The sequence below is a fragment of the Microtus oregoni genome, unplaced genomic scaffold (genome assembly GCF_018167655.1).
Source record: "Microtus oregoni isolate MIOR12 unplaced genomic scaffold, Mior012 000015F_ref0000493, whole genome shotgun sequence".
NCBI lineage: Eukaryota > Metazoa > Chordata > Mammalia > Rodentia > Cricetidae > Microtus > Microtus oregoni.
This window is the reverse complement of record NW_024543074.1, coordinates 27600599-27621516: the sequence shown is the minus strand read 5'-3', so window position 1 is coordinate 27621516 and position 20918 is coordinate 27600599. Positions and strand designations below refer to the sequence as shown.

Below are 20918 nucleotides of genomic sequence, written 5' to 3'. Positions count from 1 at the left end.
TGCTAAAATAGTGTGCAGACATCATTCTTTCTAAGCAGAGCTCATCCTACTCCATTTCATCTTTACCTTTCCTGACTCAGAAACCTAACCAGAGTAAACTGTGATAGACCAGTATTTAACTTTCAGTTTAAAATGCAAGCTAAGAGGATAGAGATAATTGTCATCTTCAGCTCACACAGCTTTTTTTTTTTTTGAATACTTGTGTGTTTTTCCTGGGCAGTTTATTTATTTAGAATAACCTTATTAATTTCCCAGAATTTATATATTTGTTGTAGCTCTGGAGATCTTTCAGGAGGTCATTAGATATGAGGGATGGAAGCAGAACTTGATGAGCAGCGGCCACCAGAAACCTTGTGTAGTTCTGAGGCTTGGGTCTCCTTTCCTGCTAGGCTGGCTGTATCGGATGACTCTATCTAATGGTCGGGGCAGAGTTGTTCTTTCTGGATACTACAGAGCTTTCACAGGGGCCACAGTTCTAAATATCAGAAGATTACAGGTGGGATGGTTGTATTTGTTTTTGATTGACATTCAACCAGTGCCTGAATGGCAACTCAGCCAGTCCTTGGACCCTATATCTGGTCCATGGGAATCCTCAGATCTTAATTATGGATGGGAAGTTCACATTGTTTATTTAAGTAGAGAAGACAAAATCATAGTTGTTAAATTCTGAAAAAGCTTCATGGAGTTGTTTCTCACATCTTTTTTCTTTTTATCTTTTATAGCCCATTTGCCTCTGTGGAAGTTGATTCCATTAAAAATAGTGTGTATAGGTGACATTGGAGAATTGATGGGATTCAGACTGAAACTTTTTGAGCATTTAATTTTCTCAAAATTATCATGAATGGTTCTTATGTTGTGAAAGAGGAACCTAGTGTCTTAGGCTCCTACAGAGTGACTGTGGTAGGTCTTGGGCACCTTAGCATTTCCACCTTTGCATTTTTAGAAGCTTCACGCTTGCAGGAAGTTGTGGAATTAACTTTTGAAAGACTGCCATTTCAGCTGAGAGAGCTTGCTATATAGGCCTGACATCTGACCCACAGTGGAAAGAGAGAACCTACTCCAGATGTTGTCCTCTGATCTCCATACACATGCCGTAGCATGTCTATGTACATTCACATCATACATACCACAGTATTGCTTAAGACTATTGCTTCAATTCAGCAGTTGCTGAAATTCTGCTGCATTAGTCTCTTTCTGTCTCACTTTGCATGTAGGTATATTTTGTGCATGTTGTATGTGTAGATGGAAGTTTTTGTCCTGCCTGATCCCACAGCCATTCAGTCCCAAAGAAAATCATAGAGGCTTATATTAATTATAATCTGTTTGGCCTCTTAACTCAGGCTTATTATTAGCTAACTCTTACAACTTAAATTAACTCATAATTTTTGTCTGTGTTTAGCCACGTGGCTTGGTACCTTACTCAGTAAGGCATTCTTATCTTCCTTCTTCTGTGTCTGGCTGACAACTGCGTCTCTGCCTTTCCTCTTCCCAGAATTCCCTTAGCCTGGTCACCCAGCTTTTACTTCCTTCTATTAGCCAGTCAGCATTTTATTAAACTAATACGAGTGACCAATCTTTGCAGGGTACAAGAGCTTTATTCCACAACATACATGTCTGATTTGTGATAGACTCTTGGAAACTAAAGTGTAGATACTGTGATGTTCCCAAGCTTGTGTTTCCTAGGAGTGAAGGTGTTCTCTGTGACTAGAATATTCTTTTTACATCCTTTGATTAACCAGTTGTCCCCCAAAAATTTTTAAAAGATTTTTGTTTATTTATTATGTATACAGTGTTATGCCTTCATGTATCCCTGCAGGCTAGAAGAGGGTACCAGATCTCATTATGGATGCTTGTGAACCACCATGTAGTTGCTGGGAATTGAACTCGGGATCTCTGGAAGAGCAGCCAGTGCTCTTAACTGCTGAGCCAACTCTCCTGCCCCAATAATTATAATTTTTAACTTTCATTTTGAAACCCAAGAACCAATCAGAAATCATATATTACATTTTTTTGGTCATTTTAGTCTTTTTTAAATTAACATAGTACAATACCCCATCTCTTAAAAATGCCAGGCGGTGGTGGCGCATGCCTTTGATCCCAGCACTTGGGAGGCAGAGGCAGGCAGTTCTTTGTGAGTTTGAGGCCAACCTGATCTACAAGAGCTAGTTCCAGGACAGGCTCCAAAGCTACAGAGAAACCCTGTCTCGAAAAACCAAAAAAAAAAAAAAAAAAATTACATTTCTAAATGGTTTAACGTGGTTGTTTCACTCAGAATGCTTTAGGTTAATGTTCTGTAGAATGTATCTGATTGTCTCCTCATGATTTAGTGGAGGTCAGAATTTTGACAGGATACTGTACAGATGGAATTCTTTAGTGGGCAGGTCCTATCACAACAATGATGGATGTTCCAATATTGGTGATTACTTGGTGAAGTTAGCGACACAATAGTTCCAGAACGTAAATATTGCCATTAGCAGCGAACTCACTAAATAGGCTCACTGTTTCTTTGTGGTTGTTTCTGCCCTTAGAATACATCCAGGTAGGGAGTATCCTAAGGTACATGGGACCTAAGAAGTATTCGAGTTCAGCTTTGTGATTATGTCACTATCTACTATCTAGGGGTCTTGATCAGGTTAAAGAATTAAAAGGCAGGAAAGAATAATCTTGATCTCTGCAGATGACAGCCAGAAAATTTTCAAACAGTCCTAAGTAAAAAAGAAATTAAGACACACGTTCTTTTCTTTCTTCTGTATGCAGAAGGTAACAGGATGGTAATATTTAGTTCCTAAGTGGATTTGTTACTAGATTTAGGGTCAGAACCTAAGTCCTAGCAGCCCTAACAGGTGAAGTTTGGCCAGCCATTCTCAATAGTTAAATTAAAGACATAGTTAACATTGAAAAGTTTGGGTTAGGAGGATGGCTCAATTGCTAAAATTTTTGCTGTACAGTTTAGATCCATAGTTACCCACATAAAACCTGTGTGGTAGCAGGTATGCCTCTGTAACCATATTCAGGGGTGGGGAGTAATTGGCGTGTGCAGAGATTGTGCTGATCTCTGAAACTCATTGGCCAGCCAGCTTTAGGTTTAGTGAGAGACCCTGTCTTTGAAATTTAGGTAGAGAGGTTTGGGAAGATGGCTCAGAGGTTAAGAATACTGGCTGCTCTTCCAGAGGTCCTGAGTTCAATTCCCAGCAACCATATGGTGGCTCACAACCATTTATAATGGGATTCGGTGCCCTGTTCTGGTATGTAGGCATACATGCCACAACACTGTATACATAATAAGTAAATAAATCTTAAAAAATAAAACCAAAGGGCTGGAGAGATGGCTCAGAGGTTAAGAGCATTGCCTGCTCTTCCAAAGGTCCTGAGTTCAATTCCCAGCAACCACATGGTGGCTCACAACCATCTGTAAAGGGGTCTGGTGCCTTCTTCTGGCCTGCAGGCATACACACAGACAAAATATTGTATACATAATAAATAAATATTATTTTAAAAAAATGAGCCTGTTCATTATTTAAAAAAAAAAATAAAACCAAAAAAATTTTTTTAAAGAAGAAATTTAGGTAGAATTAAGGTAGAAAGTGTTTAAGGACTCTTAATGTTGCCCTCTGAACTCTGCATACATGCGGCATATGCATGTGAATCATATACATTGTATATATAATAATAGAATTGCTTAAGACTCAGATACATTTGTTTGCATATACGCACACAGAGACAGGTCTCTACACATGATGTGGGATTCCCCTCTGTATGCTGTGAATATGTTTTTTTTTTTTTTTTCCGAGACAGGGTTTCTCCGTAGCTTTTGGTTCCTGTCCTGGAACTAGCTCTTGTAGACCAGGCTGGCCTCGAACTCACAGAGATCCGCCTGCCTCTGCCTCCCGAGTGCTGGGATTAAAGGCATGCGCCACCACCGCCCGGCAATATGTTTTATTACCATTGGTTAATGAATAAAGCTGTTTCAGCCAGTGGCTTAGCAGAGCAAAGCTAGGCTGGAAATCTGAACAGAGATACAGAGAGAAAGTAGGCAGAGTCAAGGAGATGCCGTGTAGCTACTGAAGGACATTCTGGAACCTTACTGGTAGGCCACAACCTCATGGCAATACACAGAGTGATAGAAATTGTTAAAGAAGAACCTCTCCACTGACACAAAATAACTCCAATTAAACCAATTAGACCAAATCAAAAATGTCCACATTTAATAAATGCCACGACCCTGGGTGGACTGGGACAGCATGGCTGGGAGAGAAGCCCACACAAACCCCAGAGACCACATGTTCCTTTCTTTGGATAAGCCTAAATACCCTGTGGGAGTGGTCTTGACCCTTCCCGGGGAGGGGTCAGTGCTTGGCAGGCTGGGAGTTAGAGTCTAAGCGCTTGGCAGGCTGGGAATTGGAGTCCAGACCAGAGCAATTCCCAGGCTAGGGGCTGGGGTGAAACTTCCAACTCAATATTACTGAAATGGCTTAATTTAAGATGTAAGAGCTAGCCAGAAATATGCCTGAGAGATCAGCCAAACAGTATGGTAATTAATATAGTTTCTGTGTGATTATTTGGGTCCGGGCAGCTGGGAAACAAAAGAGCAATCCCCTTTTACATATGCAGGTCACAGATTCTTCTCTGTACCAGGAGCTGTTTTTTTTTTAGTCCTTTGCTGCTACTCTAATATGGCCCCATTGGACGAACAAAGAGTTCAAGTGACACCTCCTCCCAAGCCCATCTCATGCTCCTAACAAGAGGTTTAAATTTAAACTGAAGGCAAGAGATGTGCTCAGATAGCTAAGTCATTTCTTTAAAGTTGTGGGCTCACCTATCGTTGTCTCTTGTCTTACCATAAGGTGGTCTGACAAGTCAGAACTATGTGGAATCTGTTTCTGGATGAGCTCCTTCTGGATTAACCCATGGTGGTATGTTTCTTCCATTATGAGGCTCCTAGAGAAATTCCATTTCCTTGGGGTGCAGTGTTCCATGAGTATGATAGCCAAAGGGGGAGGGCATGTGTGTGTTGGAGGAGGGAGCTTGTTGGTTCCTAGCCGCTTGGCTAGCTTAGACCTGAAATAATCACACAGAAATTGTATTATTTAAATCACGGCTTGGCCCATTCACTCTAGCTTTTTATTGGCTAACTCTTATATTAATATTAATTTAACCCATTTCCATTAATCTGTGTATTGCCACAAGGCAATGGCTTACTGGGTAAAATTTCCAGTGTCTGTCTCTGGTCACTCCATGGCATCTCTCTGACCCCGTCTTCCTCCTCCATTCTATAGGCCAGTTCTTTATTCATTAACTTATAAAAGCAACACATAGACAGAAGGACCTCCCACACCATTTCCCCTTTTCTGTTTAAACAAAAAGGAAGGCTTTAACTTTAACATAGTAAAATTACATATAACAAAACATATCAAATAAGAATTAGTTATAATATTTATATTTACTTTATCTTTTATCATAACTAAGGAAAACTATAATAATAACTATAAATTCTTCAACTCTATCAAAGACTCCAGAAGGATATAATATTACCTAAGAAAACAGGAGGTGGATTGTAAGTAACTCCCAAAACTCTAGAATTGACAGAGATATCTCGCTGCCTTGACAGCCACCCAAAGTTCTTCTGTACCATTGGGGCATCCATCTTCAGTCTACAGCCCCATAGTATCCAGCAGACTTTTCCACAAAGCAGGAAATTTCAAAGACAGTTCCGCCTATATTAGCAGTCACTTTCTTCTGTGTCCTGTAGAATGTCTGGCAGACTCTTTCATGAAGCAGCAACCGTGAAAGACCATCTCACCCTTAGGCAAGTTCAGCAGTCATTTCTCTGCAGGTTCTGCATGTTCAGTTAAGCAGTCTAGGCAAGAGTAGTTGCTTGCCCAAATGGCTAGCAAACTCCATAAGGAGCCCTTTTTTTTTTTTAAATATTTATTTATTTGTTATGTATACAATATTCTGTCTGTGTGTATGCCTGCAGGCCAGAAGAGGGCACCAGACCCCATTACAGATGGTTGTGAGCCACCATGTGGTTGCTGGGAATTGAACTCAGGACCTTTGGAAGAGCAGGCAATGCTCTTAACCTCTGAGCCATCTCTCCAGCCCCCTAAGGAGCCCTTTCGATGCCCATCTTCCTCTTGCAGTAGATTGGTGCTGCCAGGAGCAAATGTGTCTCATTGTCATGATAAGTCCTAAATTCTTAAAACATTTTAAATGCCATATTCTGAAGGTCTCTGAAAGATTTGAAAAATACCTATCTAATTGAAATATATCTCTATACATCTAGAAAATCTAACATGACTATAAGCTTGACTATTATAGATGAGTATCTATTAATTGATATTTCTTAATTATGTATTACATTTTTTAATGAGCTACACAAATACAGTACCTTAATCAAGATCAGAAATACATATAACAAAATTGACCTTAAATTTGTATCAATAAATCAAGATCCATATCGATGCACATTATTCGTATCTATATCATACTTCCCTTTAAATGTAAACAAACATTTATAGACAATATATGGGAATATGGGCATAGTTTTTTCATATTGCTTCCTGGTGATTGTTGGGCATAGTAATTTTGGGGGGGTGTTCATGGCAACCTTCGGAGGGGTCTTGTTACATGAACAAACCATACCAGTCTGGAAGCATTCCATATGTTCTCATCCTCTGTGGAAGCAAGAGAAGAGCCTCTTTTCCAAAGCAGCATATCCTTAGACCCAAATTTGGATGACATGATACATTTATGATATACATGTTGGTTTAGCTTAGCAGCCCATACAATGAATACAATGAAATGTCTCTCTGTACTTAGGTCATTCACAGTCAAAAAATTCAAAAATAACACAATAATATACATAATCCAGATTCTCTATAAATTTTCCATCTTTACATGGCTTATTTTTTTTACTCCTTTTAATCTATGACTGTCTATATTCTGTCTCTTCATATACTTTACCTTTTTAAAAAAAATATTTACTTCTTTTTATAACTGTCTATATTCTTTTTCTTCTCTTTCCCAAGCCTATGTACATTTATCCAACACTGTGACCTATTTAGAGGTCTTTTATGTCTGAATCTGTCCTACTGTGTATCTGTAATTCTTTACTTTAAGCACTTCTTAAAATGCTAAGCGCTTCTTAAAACCTTAAGCCGCGTCATTGCTAGGGAAAATATGGTACTACCTGCTTGCTCTGCACAGTCCAGCATGACAGAGCTGCTCGCTAACCCCAAGAGCCATGTACATTGCCCTGTCTCTAGGCACACAGCCGGTCCATGTCACCATTAAGCAAGTCTGCTCACAGACCCCACTCAATTGACCTGTAGCCAGACCTCCAGAAAGAGTCAGAGTTCGCGCTAGTCAGCACGGCCCAGAAAGTAGGCATTTCAAAACAGTGCAGCTTTTTTTTCTGCTGCTGAGTCAGGAAAATCTCTTTTAAAGGAGCTGCAGCAAGCCACCAGCAAACAGCAAGAAGCTGTGTTAAGCTGGGCGGTGGTGGCGCACGCCTTTAATCCCAGCACTCGGGAGGCAGAGGCAGGCGGATCTCTGTGAGTTCGAGGCCAGCCTGGTCTACAAGAGCTAGTGCCAGGACAGGCTCCAAAGCTACAGAGAACCCTGTCTCGAAAAACTAAAAAAAAAAAAAAAAAAAAAAAAAAAAAAAAAAAAAAAAGAAAAGCTGTGTTAAACTCTGTATTTTTGTGTCTAGAATTCCTTTTTAAGCTTTCTCAGTTTTCAAGTGGATTTTAGTTCACCCACATTGGGCGCCAATTTGTTGGAAGAGGGAGCTTGTTGGTTCCCAGTTGCCCAGCTAGCTTAGACCTAAAACAATCACACAGAAACTGTATTATTTAAATCACTGCTTGGCCTATTATGTGTGCCATTGTAGAATGCGTGCTAGGCTAGGTACAGATTGAGGTGATCATAAGGTACAACCAAATAGCCTCAAGAAAGTAAAGCCAATAATGTATAACCAAAGTTTGTATATGGCCTGCTCATCACCCACCTTGGGAGATATTCTTTAAGTCTTTTGCTAATCTCTTCCTCCTACTTATGTGTCCTTCATCTGTGTATTGTTCACTAAGCAGCTTTTGTTATAGCACCATGTTGTAGTGAGGGCAGTTTTGGCTTTCACTAAACTTTTCTCTTCTACCACAAGCTTCTCCAGGGAATGTATCTTTGTCTCTGGATTCCTAATAGACAGAAAAATGCCTACTTTCCAGTAGTGGGTGACAAATAAAGATGGCCTGAGAAAGTGATCTGCTTGTGTGTATATACATTTGTAACAAATGACTGAATATTAAAAATCAACAGAAAACTAGGCATGGTGGCATATGCCTTTAATCCCATCCCTGGTAAAGCAGAGGCAGGTAGATCTCTGAATTCAAGACCAGCCTAGTTTATATTGTGAGTTCCAGGCCAATGAGGGCATGGACCCTCTGTGTTGGGTGGCGGTGAGGGAGTGGTGTAGAGGCTTGAGGCAGAATCTTATGTTGCTCAGGCTGACCTTTAATTTTTTTTTTAAAGATTTATTTATTAAGTATACAACATTCTGCCTCCATGTATGCCCACATATCAGAAGAGGGTGCCAGATCTCATTACAGATGGTTGTGAGCCACCATGTGGTTGCTGGGAATTGAACTCAGGACCTCTGGAAGAGCAGTCAGTGCTCTTAACCACTGAGCCATCTCTCCAGCCCTGACCTTTAATTTTCTATCCACCTGAGTCTTACTTGATCTCTGGTCCCACTGTGTTCTGGGAGACAAGAAGCTTAATGTTTTTGAATTGCTGGTAGGATCAGTATAGAATGAACTCCCATGCGTGTCTCATTGCCTGACTCTTGCTGAATTGATGGAAAGGCTACAAATAAAAAGAAATTGGGGTAGGCCTGCTGGAGTGTGAGATGGCTCTGCAGGGGAAGACGCTTAACTTTAATAAACATGGAACCCCAAAGAATGGTCTCCACAAAGTTGTCCTGATCTTCACACATACATGCTGTGCCTCACACATATCCACAACAATAAATCTAAGTTATGAGCTGTGTGTATGTTTTTAGAAGCCTTACATAGTTTTATTATATACCACCCCATCCTCAAATACCATTTTATTTGGTCTTGTTTTTTTCTGATGTGGTTGTTACTAAACTGGATTTACCTTCCTAGCTGTGATTAGCATCTGTTTCTGTTTTAGGCGGTGCTGATGCAGTCACGTGAACAGGTTTCGGAAGAGCTGGTGAGGTTACAGAAAGACAATGACAGCCTCCAGGGAAAGCATAGCTTGCATGTGTCATTACAGCTAGCAGAAGACTTCATTCTCCCAGATACTGTGGAGGTAATGTATTTGCACATCATCAAAAACTCGCAAAAAGTTTACTTTTTAAAATGGTTGTAAATTTTTTTAAAAAAACTTTATTGATAAATTTCTTATGCCAAATACTTTCACTTTTAAAAATGTAGTTCATTCTGTAGCATAGTGATACATGAAACCACATCAGTCTGTTAAAGGGTCTCAAAAATTTATTTAAGTAAACACTCACTGATACAGAACAGATTAGATGCTGCTGTGATCCAGCTGCTGATCGAACCGCTCCTTCCTTTGGCCCTAACCACCTGAGCAAGCGAGCTAAAGTCATGAATGCAGACAAGACCACATACTAGGGCTCATAACCCCCAAAAGCCATTAGCTAAAGGGATCAAAATCCTACAACAGCATAGTGATAGGTAAACGTCAATTTTAAAATTTGTCTTTGAAGTATTGTCTGAGTATGTAGTACAGTTCTAGCCTCAAACTTGAGATCCTACTGCTGTCCTCCCCAGTGCTGGGATTGCAGTTGTGTGCTACGCTCCCCCGCTTGAGAACATTGCCTTCACTGCATAATGAAATCTCCATCGGGGTTGGAAAGATGGTTCAGTGGTTAAGAACACTGGCTGTTCTTCAGAGAACCTGAGTTTGATTTGTCTGTACGTCCAGTTCTAGGCACCACTTCTGTGTGTACTGACATACATGTAAGCAGAAATCCCATACATATTAAAGAAGAAACCCCAGATCTACTAACCAACCAGACAAACAGAAATCTCTCCTTATACTTCAGGAATTGTTTCTATTCCCCTTATTCCCAATTCCTTTCTTTATTGGGAAGTTTCCTTTTTCCTTTTTTTTTTAATTTTTGTCTCAGAAGCCCTTGTATTTTTAAATGTGCAGTTAATCTCTTAGCTTGTCTAATTTCTAAGTCTGTTTTATCTGATGAAGACGGAGGAGAGTCACCTCCTGTGTCCTGGCTTTCCTCTGAAACAGCCTTCCTGTCAACTTGTGAAGGCACATTCTCCTCTCCTGCCTAGCTTGCCATTTCTGCTTCAGATACAGCTTTAAGTGACTCCCACTCTGCAGCAGCTGCAGAGCATTTGATACTAAATTACATAAAGACCAGCTATCTAATGGTACTGGCTCTCCTCAAAGCTCTTATCCATACATTCCGATTCAGTTAGTGTGAGAAGTTGCCTGAAGCCAGTGGCAGGGCCAAGTAATTAACAGCGTCTGTCCTTCACTTCCACTCCATCTCCTTTGAACAGGCATTTTAATAACTGCACAGACCATTGTTCCTGAGATAGGAACTTTCCCCTGACCCTGCCGATTCTGGAGCCTCCTTACGCTGAGGGCGCTTGTCTTCCAGTTCTCAAAGTGGCAGGCTTCTCTGTCCTTCTTAAGCGGATCCTTTGTCATTCTTCAACCCCACGTTGGGCACCAAAATGTCACGGCACAGGTATGGATTCATGTGGGTCCGCTAAAAGAAAGCTCAGAGATAATTGAGAATGAACTTAGCCTTTTGCGGCCGCAGAGCTCACCAGCCTTGGCGAGCTGAAGCAACCATGTATGCTGCTGCTGCTGTTGCTCTTCCTCCTCCTCCTCCTTTTTTTTTTTTTTTTTTTAAATCTGGGCTGGTGAGAAGCCTTAGTTAGTAGGTAAGGGCTGCCTGCTGCCAAGACTGCCAGAGTCCCTAGGACTCACATGTGCTGAAAGGAGAACGTCTCCTTATATGTGCCATAAGCCAGGGTCTGTACACTCATGTGTATAAACATAAAATAATGAGTGAAAATTGTTGTTTAAAATTATTTTAAAATTAAATATGAGTTGATATAGTGACTTGGCCTTTTAAATCCCAACACTTGGGAGGCTGGGGCAGGAGGACTGCTGTGTTTCTAGTACTCCATAGTAAGGCCAGTCTGCACTACACGTGAGACTGTCTCAAATAAAAAATTCAAGTGAAACATAAATTTATCTTTTATAAGTTTCTTGTAGTTTTGTCTTTCCCTAAATCCTATCAGAGTTACATTCTGTGTAGCTTTCCTCTGTGCACATGTTAACGTCACTACAGTGGTTTTGTTGGGTTTCACTTTTAAAGACGCAGTTGTTGATCATGCCCCATTACACAGGCTCGCCCAGGTCTGCGCTCTCAGGAATGCTCTTGATCCTTTCCTAACTGGTAACTACTGATACAGAAGACTTGGGAGACTTGTGCCTTTGTCATGAACTTTGAATGATGTCACCACCACCTTCATCTCTGATAAAACTTTCCTTTTTTGCTGGAAAGTTTCTGTGTTCTGTTCTCTAGAGAATTTTTATTCCTAGATTTAAAAGCTATCTAAGATGAACATGGTGGTGCTTGCCCAACACTCTAGAGACTTAAGGCAAGAGTTCATGAATCTGAAACTAGTCCAGGCCAGCTGGTGCAACATACACGAGCCCCATCCCCCGAATCTAGGTAAATGTAATTAATTAGGAAGCTATTTGGGAATGCCAATTTGGATTTGCTTTAGGATATGATTACATTTCTAGAAGATTTAAAGTTTTGGGGAAAAAAGCCCGGTGTGGTGGCATATGCTTGTAATCCCAGCACTTGGAGGCAAAGACAGATAGAGTTCTGTGAGTTGAGGCCAGCCTCTCTCAACAAAACACACCAGTGGGAAGCATATAAGCTTGTCACCTTAGAAAGCCTTTCTTCGTGGGGTCAGTGGGCCATTACTTCCTGATACAGTACTTTGCCTAAGGAGATTTTCAGTGAGAGTTTGACTGTGTGAACAGGTAAGTTCAATGTATTTTATCCTGAGTTTACACTTGTTTCTGAGGTTTTTTTTTCTTTTTTTCTTCATAAAGTTATTCTTCCTAGTGAATTTGCGTGGAAAGTTACATAAATTTTTTTTCTGCACATAAAACAGCTTTGTGGGGAAAACGTAATTCACAACCCAATTTTCCGGCCATGTTAGATGTTAATACAAAAACATGTGCTTTCAGAACACTGTGTGGTCAGCGACAGTCATGGTCTAAATATTTGAATCATGTGGAACAAATCTCCAGTTTTTCTCACCTTCACAAATCCAGTAACCTCTGTGCATTGAATGCAGGTGCTCCGGGAACTGGTGTTAAAATACCGTGAGAACATCATTCATGTGCGGACAGCAGCAGACCACATGGAGGAGAAGCTGAAGGCTGAAATACTGTTCCTAAAAGAACAGATCCAAGCAGAACAGTGTTTAAAAGAAAACCTTGAAGAGACTCTACAGCTGGAAATAGAGAACTGCAAGGAGGAAATAGGTGAGAAGAAAATATCGCTTGGGGACTGGGGGTGTAGCTTTGTTGGTATAGTCCTTGCCTGGGAACAGGACGACCAGAAGAAGTTCAAGGCTAGCCAGGACTGCAGGAGACCCTCTCTCAAAGAGCAAGCTAACAAACAGTAAATAACCCTGAGTGTAATGCGTGACTGTGGGTGTGGAGAGCAGGAGTATAGGAAAGAACACTCGACCTAGGCATTCGGACGAACAGTGGCTGTGAATGCCTCCTCCACATTCTTTCGGAGCTCTGATGCTAATGGAGCCAGATGGGCAGCATTTCCTTATACAACTTTATTGCTAACAACATTGCTTTCTTACAGTTAGGTATGGACACTAGGTAGAAATTTAGGTTGCCACAAAGTGTGCATGTGTAGTTGACCTTTCCCTGAGCTTGGTTATAAGGTCAGTTCTCCGGGACAGTTTGAGAGAGAGCACTTTGGGGACATTTTAAGGGGAAAAAAATGATGAAAATAATAAATGATTGCTAATGTTTCTCCCTTTTGTCCTAGCTTCCATTTCTAGTCTAAAAGCTGAATTAGAAAGAATAAAGGTTGAAAAGGGACAGGTGAGTCACAAGTTTAAAATTAATTCTGTCAACACGCTGGTTGCTTATTAAATCCTGTGCTAGAACAAAGCAATGAAGATAGCTGAGGCATAGTTCCTGCTTTCCAGAGACTTCTGCCTGTGGGAACAGAATGGGCAGCCTGGCGTGGTCCTCCGTGGCTGATGCTTGTGGTGATGGGCACAGTATAGATACAGAGGGACCTCAGCTTGGCGTGGTCCTCCGTGGCTGATGCTTGTGGTGATGGGCACAGTATAGATGCAGAGGGACCTCAGCCTGGCGTGGTCCTCCGTGGCTGATGCTTGTGGTGATGGGCACAGTATAGATACAGAGGGACCTCAGCCTGGCGTGGTCCTCCGTGGCTGATACTTGTGGTGATGGGCACAGTATAGATGCAGAGGGACCTCAGCCTGGCGTGGTCCTCCGTGGCTGATGCTTGTGGTGATTTGTCCTGAGCTATGTCTCTTACATTTTTCACACTAGCTCTTTAGTCGCTTTCATCTCAGCCTTCACTGCTCAGTCATTAGCTTGTAGCCCCCTCCTACTTTATTATCAGCCTTCTCTGAGATAAAATGATGACCTGTTTCTCACCATAGTGTAATGCTGATAGGTGCTTTCACTGGCCTCTGTGTTCTCTAGCTTTGAACGTCTACCTCTTGATCGATTTTCCCTTTGTGTCCATAATTGCCCAGCTGTTCCCATTAAGAGGGAAAAAATGATATGGATGTGGGATACACATCTGTAATCCTAGCACTCAAGAAGCTGAGGATTCAAGTTTGAGGCCAGCCTGTGGTACATAGGAAGATGGCCTTTCAAAAGAAAAAACAAAACAAAACAAAAGTTTCTCCTTGAATTATACTACTCTGCTAAGTCATTGTTTTTCTAAAGTTCTTGAAAGAGTGCTGCCCTCCACCTGACCTCCCGGCAGTCTCTCCCACAGTCAGCCATTGTTTCCCTGTACTGGAGGTCTCTAGGGCACACTAGAGATGACCTGCACTCAGACCTGGCGTGTAGCTCAGGAGAAGAGCGCTTTCCTAACACAGAAAAAGAAAATGCCAGGCTCATGTGCTGCATTGTTCCTCCCTGCCAGTTTGGGTTCAGACTTTACCTTTTACTTTTTTTGGTGGTTCTGGGAATTGAATTCATTTGTATGCTATTCATTTGTAGCTCTGTCCTACAGAGCTACACCCCCAGTTCTGAGATGTGACTTTTCATTGGCCTGTTGTCACAGCCTGACTTGTTTCCTAAGAGACCTCTGGGCTGGAGCCGGTTCCAGTTCCTCTCTGTATTGAAGCCAGGCTGTCTCAGTCTTTTTGAAGTCTTGAGCAGTTGAGGACAAGTCCTTAGTGCAGAGGTCTCTCACAGTCCCACACTGCTGCAGGCTGCTAGAGCTCACCGTCCGTGGGCAGGGCAGCCATTCTGTTTTTAGACCATCTCTTTACTTTCTTTACCTTGCCACCCTTTCCTTCCCCTGGGAAAATGTTAATCCATGCAGACAGTGCAGAGAGGAAACAGGAAAAGCTCAGGTCCAAGGCCTGCCTCAGCTGCAGAGCTCAAAACCAGCCTGAACAACAACAAAAGCAAGATCCTGTTTCCAAAGGAGTTGGGGGTGGAGATGAGTGATAGCGTGCTTGCCTAGCCTCTGAGACCCCAGGTTCAATCCCCAATACTAAAAGTAAAAGTCAGCCATCATCTTTTCTAGAAAATACTGTCTAAATTTTCTCCCTGAATTAAATGCTGCTCCCTTTATGTTGATATGTATTAGTTATTTCCCTGTCTGTTTCTCCTGACCTCTCAGTTTCAGGCCTTAGAATTAGAAACATGATAGATACCTAATACGGAGGTAAAGACCAGGTTTGCAAGAACAAGAAGAATCTATACTCTGAAACTTTAGAAGAGCATTCCAGGCACAGCCAAGAGCAAACCTGAGTACTCTGGGTTGCAGACACCTCTCAATAGTGCTGCGAGACCTTCAAAATTTCTGTGTGTTTCAGTTTTCCCTTTTGATTCCCTTTTCACAGTTGGAATCTACATTAAGAGAGAAGTCACAACAACTTGAGAGTCTCCAAGAAATAAAGGTTAATTTAGAGGAACAGTTGAAGAAGGAAACTGCTGCAAAGGTAATTATGTTTATCGGTCATTTAATTTAAAAAACAAGGCTAAGGTATGGCAGCGCAGACCTTTAATCCTAGCACTAGGAAGGCAGAGGTATGTAGATCTCTGTGAGTTCAAGGCCAATCTGATCTACCCAGTGAGGCCCTTTCTCAGGCAAACAAAAATTACAAAAAACAAAGGGGCTAGAGAGATGGCTTAGTGGTTAAGAGCACTGGCTACTTTTGCACTGGACTAGCATTCAGTTCCCAGCACACAGTGGTGGCTCACAACAGTCTGTAATTCCACTTCCAGATTTGATATACTTTTTTGGTGCACACATTGCATACATACCCATATACAAACAACCACTTATATGTACAAAGTACAATAAACATATATTGAGCCTAACTTGGACAGTGTTCTGCTGGAAGCATTTCTCTGAGCTGGGTGTAGGCCTGCCTGCAGTTCCTGTTACTGGAGGCCAAGGCAGGAAGATTGCTAGTTCAGAGGCCTGAAAAAGGTTGCCAGGGAGGCTTTGGCAGCTGAGTTGAAGTGTTCATTTTTTAAAAAAATAGAAATAAAAATTGAAAAGGTGTAAAAAAGGATGGAAAAGTGGAGTAGGGACTCGATATAGTCTAGTGGTAGACTGCTTGCCTAGCGTGTGAGGTTCAGTCCCCAGAGATGGAAGGAGAGGGATTGTTTGGAAATGTTACTCCATTCCATCCCTGTATCAAATGCTAAGATTGCCTCGAAGCAGATTTCCAGATTATCTTGAGTTTGTATAGAATAAAAATGCACGTGGGTGCTTATGGCGGACATTGCCTAGACATGGTTTTAATGAGCTGTGTTGGTAGTCAGTAGATTCTTGTCTTTAGAAAAAGGCTCCCATGATTTTCAATAAGGAAGGCTGGAGGTGACTGAGGCTGAATGGCCCATATTAATTCAGTGTTTGATCCTAGTAATTGTCAGAGGAAATTCCCTTTTAAGTCTCTGTCCGTGTTACTATGACAGCTGTTGATCTTTGAATACATTTCTTGTCCTGGTTTCATACCTAGAGCAAGTAACCTACCCAACTGGCACTGTTGCCCTATGGAAAGAGAGACTGGGTTGAGGAAACAGATCAGCAGGTAGAGGTGCTTACTGCCAAGCTGGATAACTGCCATTTGATCCTTGGGGCTCACATAGTGGGAGGAGAGAACCAGCTCTCTCGTAAGGTTGTCCTCCTTCCTGATTGTCTTCTGTGAGTGCTTCCCTAGCCACCCTACTCCACACACAAATGTAAAAGTGGTACTGGGAGTGGGGATAAAGCTCAGCTGGTAGAGCGTTTGCCTGGCACCACAGAAAACTGGGTGTGTTGGCACAATCTGTAATCTCACAAGAAAGATAGGGGTAGGCGGATCTGAGATTGAAGCTCATTTTCAGCTACAATAGAGCAGGTTCAGGGGCTAGTTTGGGCTACAGGAGACCTTGTCTTAAATAAAGGTGGGAACCAGTGAGGCAGCTAGAGGTACATGCTGCCAAGCCTGAGTTTAATCCCTGGGGCCTACATGGTGAAAAGAGAGCTGACTCCAGCAACTTTGTCCTGTGACCACTTCTGTGCTATAGCATGCACACACACACACACACACACACACACACACACACACACACACGTGCCCAATCAGTAGAAAAATAAAAATGTAATTAAAAAATATTAACAGGAAGGAATGTATGAGTTAGGGTGGTCAGGGTCATCACAAGGGAACTCATAGAAGCAATTGGCTTGTTCATGGGAGCTCAGACTATGGCAGTTAGGGAGCCTGCATAGAACCAGCCTAGGCCCTCTGCATATGTGATGGTCGTGTGGCTTGGTCCACTTGTGGGACTCCTAGCAGTGGGAGCGGGGCCTGTCCCTAACACTTTGGCTACCTTTGGGAACCTGGTCCTAATGCTGGGTTGCCCTGCCCAGCCTTAATGCTAGGAGAGGAGCTTAGTTCTACTTCAGTGTGATAGGCTGTGCTTTGTTGGCATCCATGGGAGGCCTGCCCCTCCGAACAGAGGTGGGGAGGGGGGCAGAGGAGAAGTGGGAAGAGTGAAAGCTGCAGTTGGGATGTAAAAAATGAAAAAAATTAATTAATAAAGATAAAAGATTACTGGTATATGGAGGCATCATTCAGGTCTCTGCTCTAGTAGTAGATATAGCTTAATGGTGCAGGGTGCTTGCCTAACAAGCTATGGCCCTGGTTTCAATCCTTAGTATGAAAAAGAAAAAAGAACTGTTGACAAGTTCCCTGTAGTCAGTAACTAAACTTCCTAAGTAATTTTAGGAAATCTGGCTCTTTGGCATTAATCTTCTCTCAAAACTTTTATTTTTTAGACTACGGTTGAACAGCTCATGTTTGAAGAGAAGAACAAAGCTCAGAGGTTACAGACAGAATTAGATGTCAGTGAACAAGTCCAGAGAGATTTTGTAAAACTTTCTCAGACTCTTCAGGTGAGGTGTTTGGGGAACTGCCATGGCCTCTGCGGGAGGGGGCACCGGTGTAGCTGGAGATCTCTGATTGCCTCTGCCACTCCCTCAGATATCTTATCACTCAAGCACAAGCTTGTCTGTTACAGATTTGGCCCCCTCCTTTCCCTTCTACCTTGCCAATTTCTGCCTTAAGTATAAGTGGGGTAGGCATTGGAGGGAGCACTGGAGGGGCAGGATACCAATCTGTTATATAGATTGATGAATTTTAAGAGTGGGGTTTTTTCTCTTCCTCTTCTTCGAAGAGCGTAACCTGGTGAACTGATCTGCTGCATGTGGACTAGAATGATCAAAGTAGAGGGGACATAGGTCATAGGTCATAGGTCGGCATCACTTGCACTCATCGCCACATTGTTTCTCCAGGTGCAGTTAGAGAGGATCCGGCAAGCAGACTCCTTGGAGAGAATCCGGGCAATTCTGAATGATACCAAATTGACAGACATTAACCAGCTCCCTGAGACATGACACCCTGATAGCAGGATTGTAACCTGCATTTTGGGTTTTTAACTCATCTTTAGAATAACATTAATTATTATTTAACTCTTAATGGAAGACGTCACAGCAAAAGGAAGACTGGAGAAATGCAGGTCTGGAGGGAGAAGGCTGCTGTGCGCAGGGACAGCCAGCAGATGTTTCAGAGGGAACACTAACAGGACACCGGACTCGATTCCAACGGGTGTGGGATCAGATTGGTGCCAGAAAAGTGCTGTTTCCTTGCCTGCTTTCTCCAACGTGGATTCCGGAACACATTTCCTGACATGAAAGCAACTTCCCCATAGTGTTTGGAATTACGTTTTCAGTTCATACAAACTGGGAGAGAAAAGGTTTTTTTTTTTCTTCTGTTTTCTAGGGCTCATCAGTAGCAGTATTCAGCTAGCAGAGAGGTGTAGTGTGCTGTATGAGTATTTTATATTAAAATATGAAGTGTGAGAGCAGGCCATTGGCTATTGACTATTTCCCTCGCTCAGTGCATATTTTTTCTTTCTACCATTTTATCTTCATTGGAGGACCTTAAATGCTACTGAAACTTGCCTGAGAATTATAGGAACATGGCAAACAAAGAATTCAACAAAATTAGAGAATCTGAATACTTGGCTGAGGCAATATATATATATTGGAAGTTGAATTTAAGGGAAAAAAAGCACAAGAAACCTTGGATGCACTTTCTCTGCACACCAGGATGAACTTCTTGGCCCACAGGTACCATGGCAAAGAAGAACTGGCACCACCTACCCTTTCCAAGTATTTTAGTTACTGGATCAGTGGAAAAAATATTAATAAAACAAGCTATGTCTCACATCTAGTACACATGTATAAATCTGCTTATTTTCAGCCTGCCTTAGAGGCATACAAGTGTTACATTTAAAATGGTGATGACTTACAGATCTTTGTATGTTTGTTTTACAGTTTAGACCTGTGGTGTAAGTGAGCATGCTTACAGTGAAGCTAAGGAAACTTAGTTTAGTATCTACTTCATTCTTGGAGTTGAAATTTCTTTCCTGTGTGGAGAAGCAAAGCACCCTGCGGAACAGGTTAATCCCAAACTGCTGTAAAGTGGTGCAGAACTCAGAAGTGTGCTTGTGTGCTGCTACTCACCAGCTGCAGGCTATATGAGAACACCGGTGGACAGTTAGCTATGCTATGTAACTCATGCGGTTCCTAAGTCACAATGCTTTCAAGGAATGTTTGTGAGTGACTTACAGACGTATCCAAAAGAACTAGAATTTTCACACTTGTCTACCATCAATTCATAGCATAAATGGATTTTGTAGTAATGAGTCATTAGGAATTTGCCCTCAAGGTCTTTGCTATTTTCTTTCATAAGTCTTGTGTTCACGATAAAAAAATTTAAAAGTAAATACAAATTGCGGGAATAGTGCTATAGGCTTGCCAATGCATGGAAACATTAATTGGCTTGAAGTCTCCTTGTATACAGTACTACTTGGTTTAAAGAAACAGTATCCTCACTGAGTTAAAGGGATTTTATTAATTATAATGTGATTACATTAGATTTAGGACTAGTCCTTCAGCTCCAAGCTAATTTGTTTTGGATCACTGTTGGCCACAGTGAATGGGAAATTCATAATCATTCTTAACTGTCACTCCCCATGAGCTGTTCTGCTGAGACCAAGCACTTTTTTTTAGACAGGGTTTCTCTGTAGCTTTGGTGTCTGTCCTGGAACTAGCTCTTGTAGACCAGGCTGGCCTTGAAGACAGAGATCCACCTGCCTCTGCCTCCCAAGGGCTGGGATTAAAGGTGTGCCACTACTGCCCGGCTTGAGACCAAGCACTTTACAGACAACTTTTCTCCAGAAGCTGGGGATTGAGCAATAAAGAATCACGATTAGGAGATGTTTCTAGTCTGTACTTGGGACAGATGCAAACTGCTGGGATCCACTCAATGAGAAACACATCCTAGAGGAACAGAAACTGAAATGCTAAGTTTTCAACAGCCTGTCTGTGGTATGAAATAAACTGCTGCTACACCACCAGGTAGGAAAGAGTCCTTTGAACTTCAATGTTCTGCATAAATGAGATCTGCTTTAGAAGGTGGAATTCACCAGGAGAGGAAAAATCTGGTTCCAGTGCTGCACTCCATCTGTGTAGACCTTTCTCTTGCATGTCTAATCTGGCTTACCTTTACCTGTAACATACCTTACCATGCAGCTTCTAATTGGCAGTCACTCAGTTGTTTCTAGGCAGGTACCATACTTACTTTTCAGAACTCAAATTGGCAGGTTTGAAAAGATGATCTAAATGTATATGGCAGAACACATTTTTCTTTTCCTTTAGGGTGCTAGAACTTGCACCAGAACTCACTGAGTAGACATAGCCATAGCCAAACTGAGCTCTGAAAGGCAACGATGCCTGTGAGGAAATGAGCCAGCAGAGGACTCTGCAACTGTTAGCAACTGTATGTAGATCTTCACCTCTGCTCTGCACAGACTGCAGGTGTCTCTGTGTGTTAACTGTACCGAAGGCATGTCCTTAAGAGAGTGTTCAAATTAAAAGAGCTGCTACTGAGTAGACTGTGTGGCCTATTCCTTTGCATCCCAGTTTTGGTTCTGCTACTTAAGATGCCGCTCTTATTCTTCAGATGTAGACCTGGCAGCATGCAGCTGAAGCTTTGTCCCAGAATTTTGAA

General features: G+C 41.9%; 1 protein-coding gene across 3 annotated transcripts in view; it reads left to right on the top strand.

Moving 5' to 3' along the window:
* The window catches only part of Rabep1 (rabaptin, RAB GTPase binding effector protein 1), a 95075-nt gene extending 74275 nt beyond the window's left edge, over positions 1 to 20800 (top strand). For all 3 annotated transcript variants that reach the window (XM_041664735.1, XM_041664734.1, XM_041664733.1), the window contains 6 exons: positions 9193 to 9333; positions 12402 to 12591; positions 13118 to 13173; positions 15192 to 15290; positions 17621 to 17737; positions 18137 to 20800. In XM_041664735.1, the coding sequence (XP_041520669.1) occupies positions 9193 to 9333; positions 12402 to 12591; positions 13118 to 13173; positions 15192 to 15290; positions 17621 to 17737; positions 18137 to 18238 (705 nt within the window). In that variant the 3' untranslated portion in view covers positions 18239 to 20800. The remainder of the gene's footprint in view (positions 1 to 9192; positions 9334 to 12401; positions 12592 to 13117; positions 13174 to 15191; positions 15291 to 17620; positions 17738 to 18136) is intronic.
* The last annotated feature ends 118 nt before the right edge of the window (positions 20801 to 20918 follow it).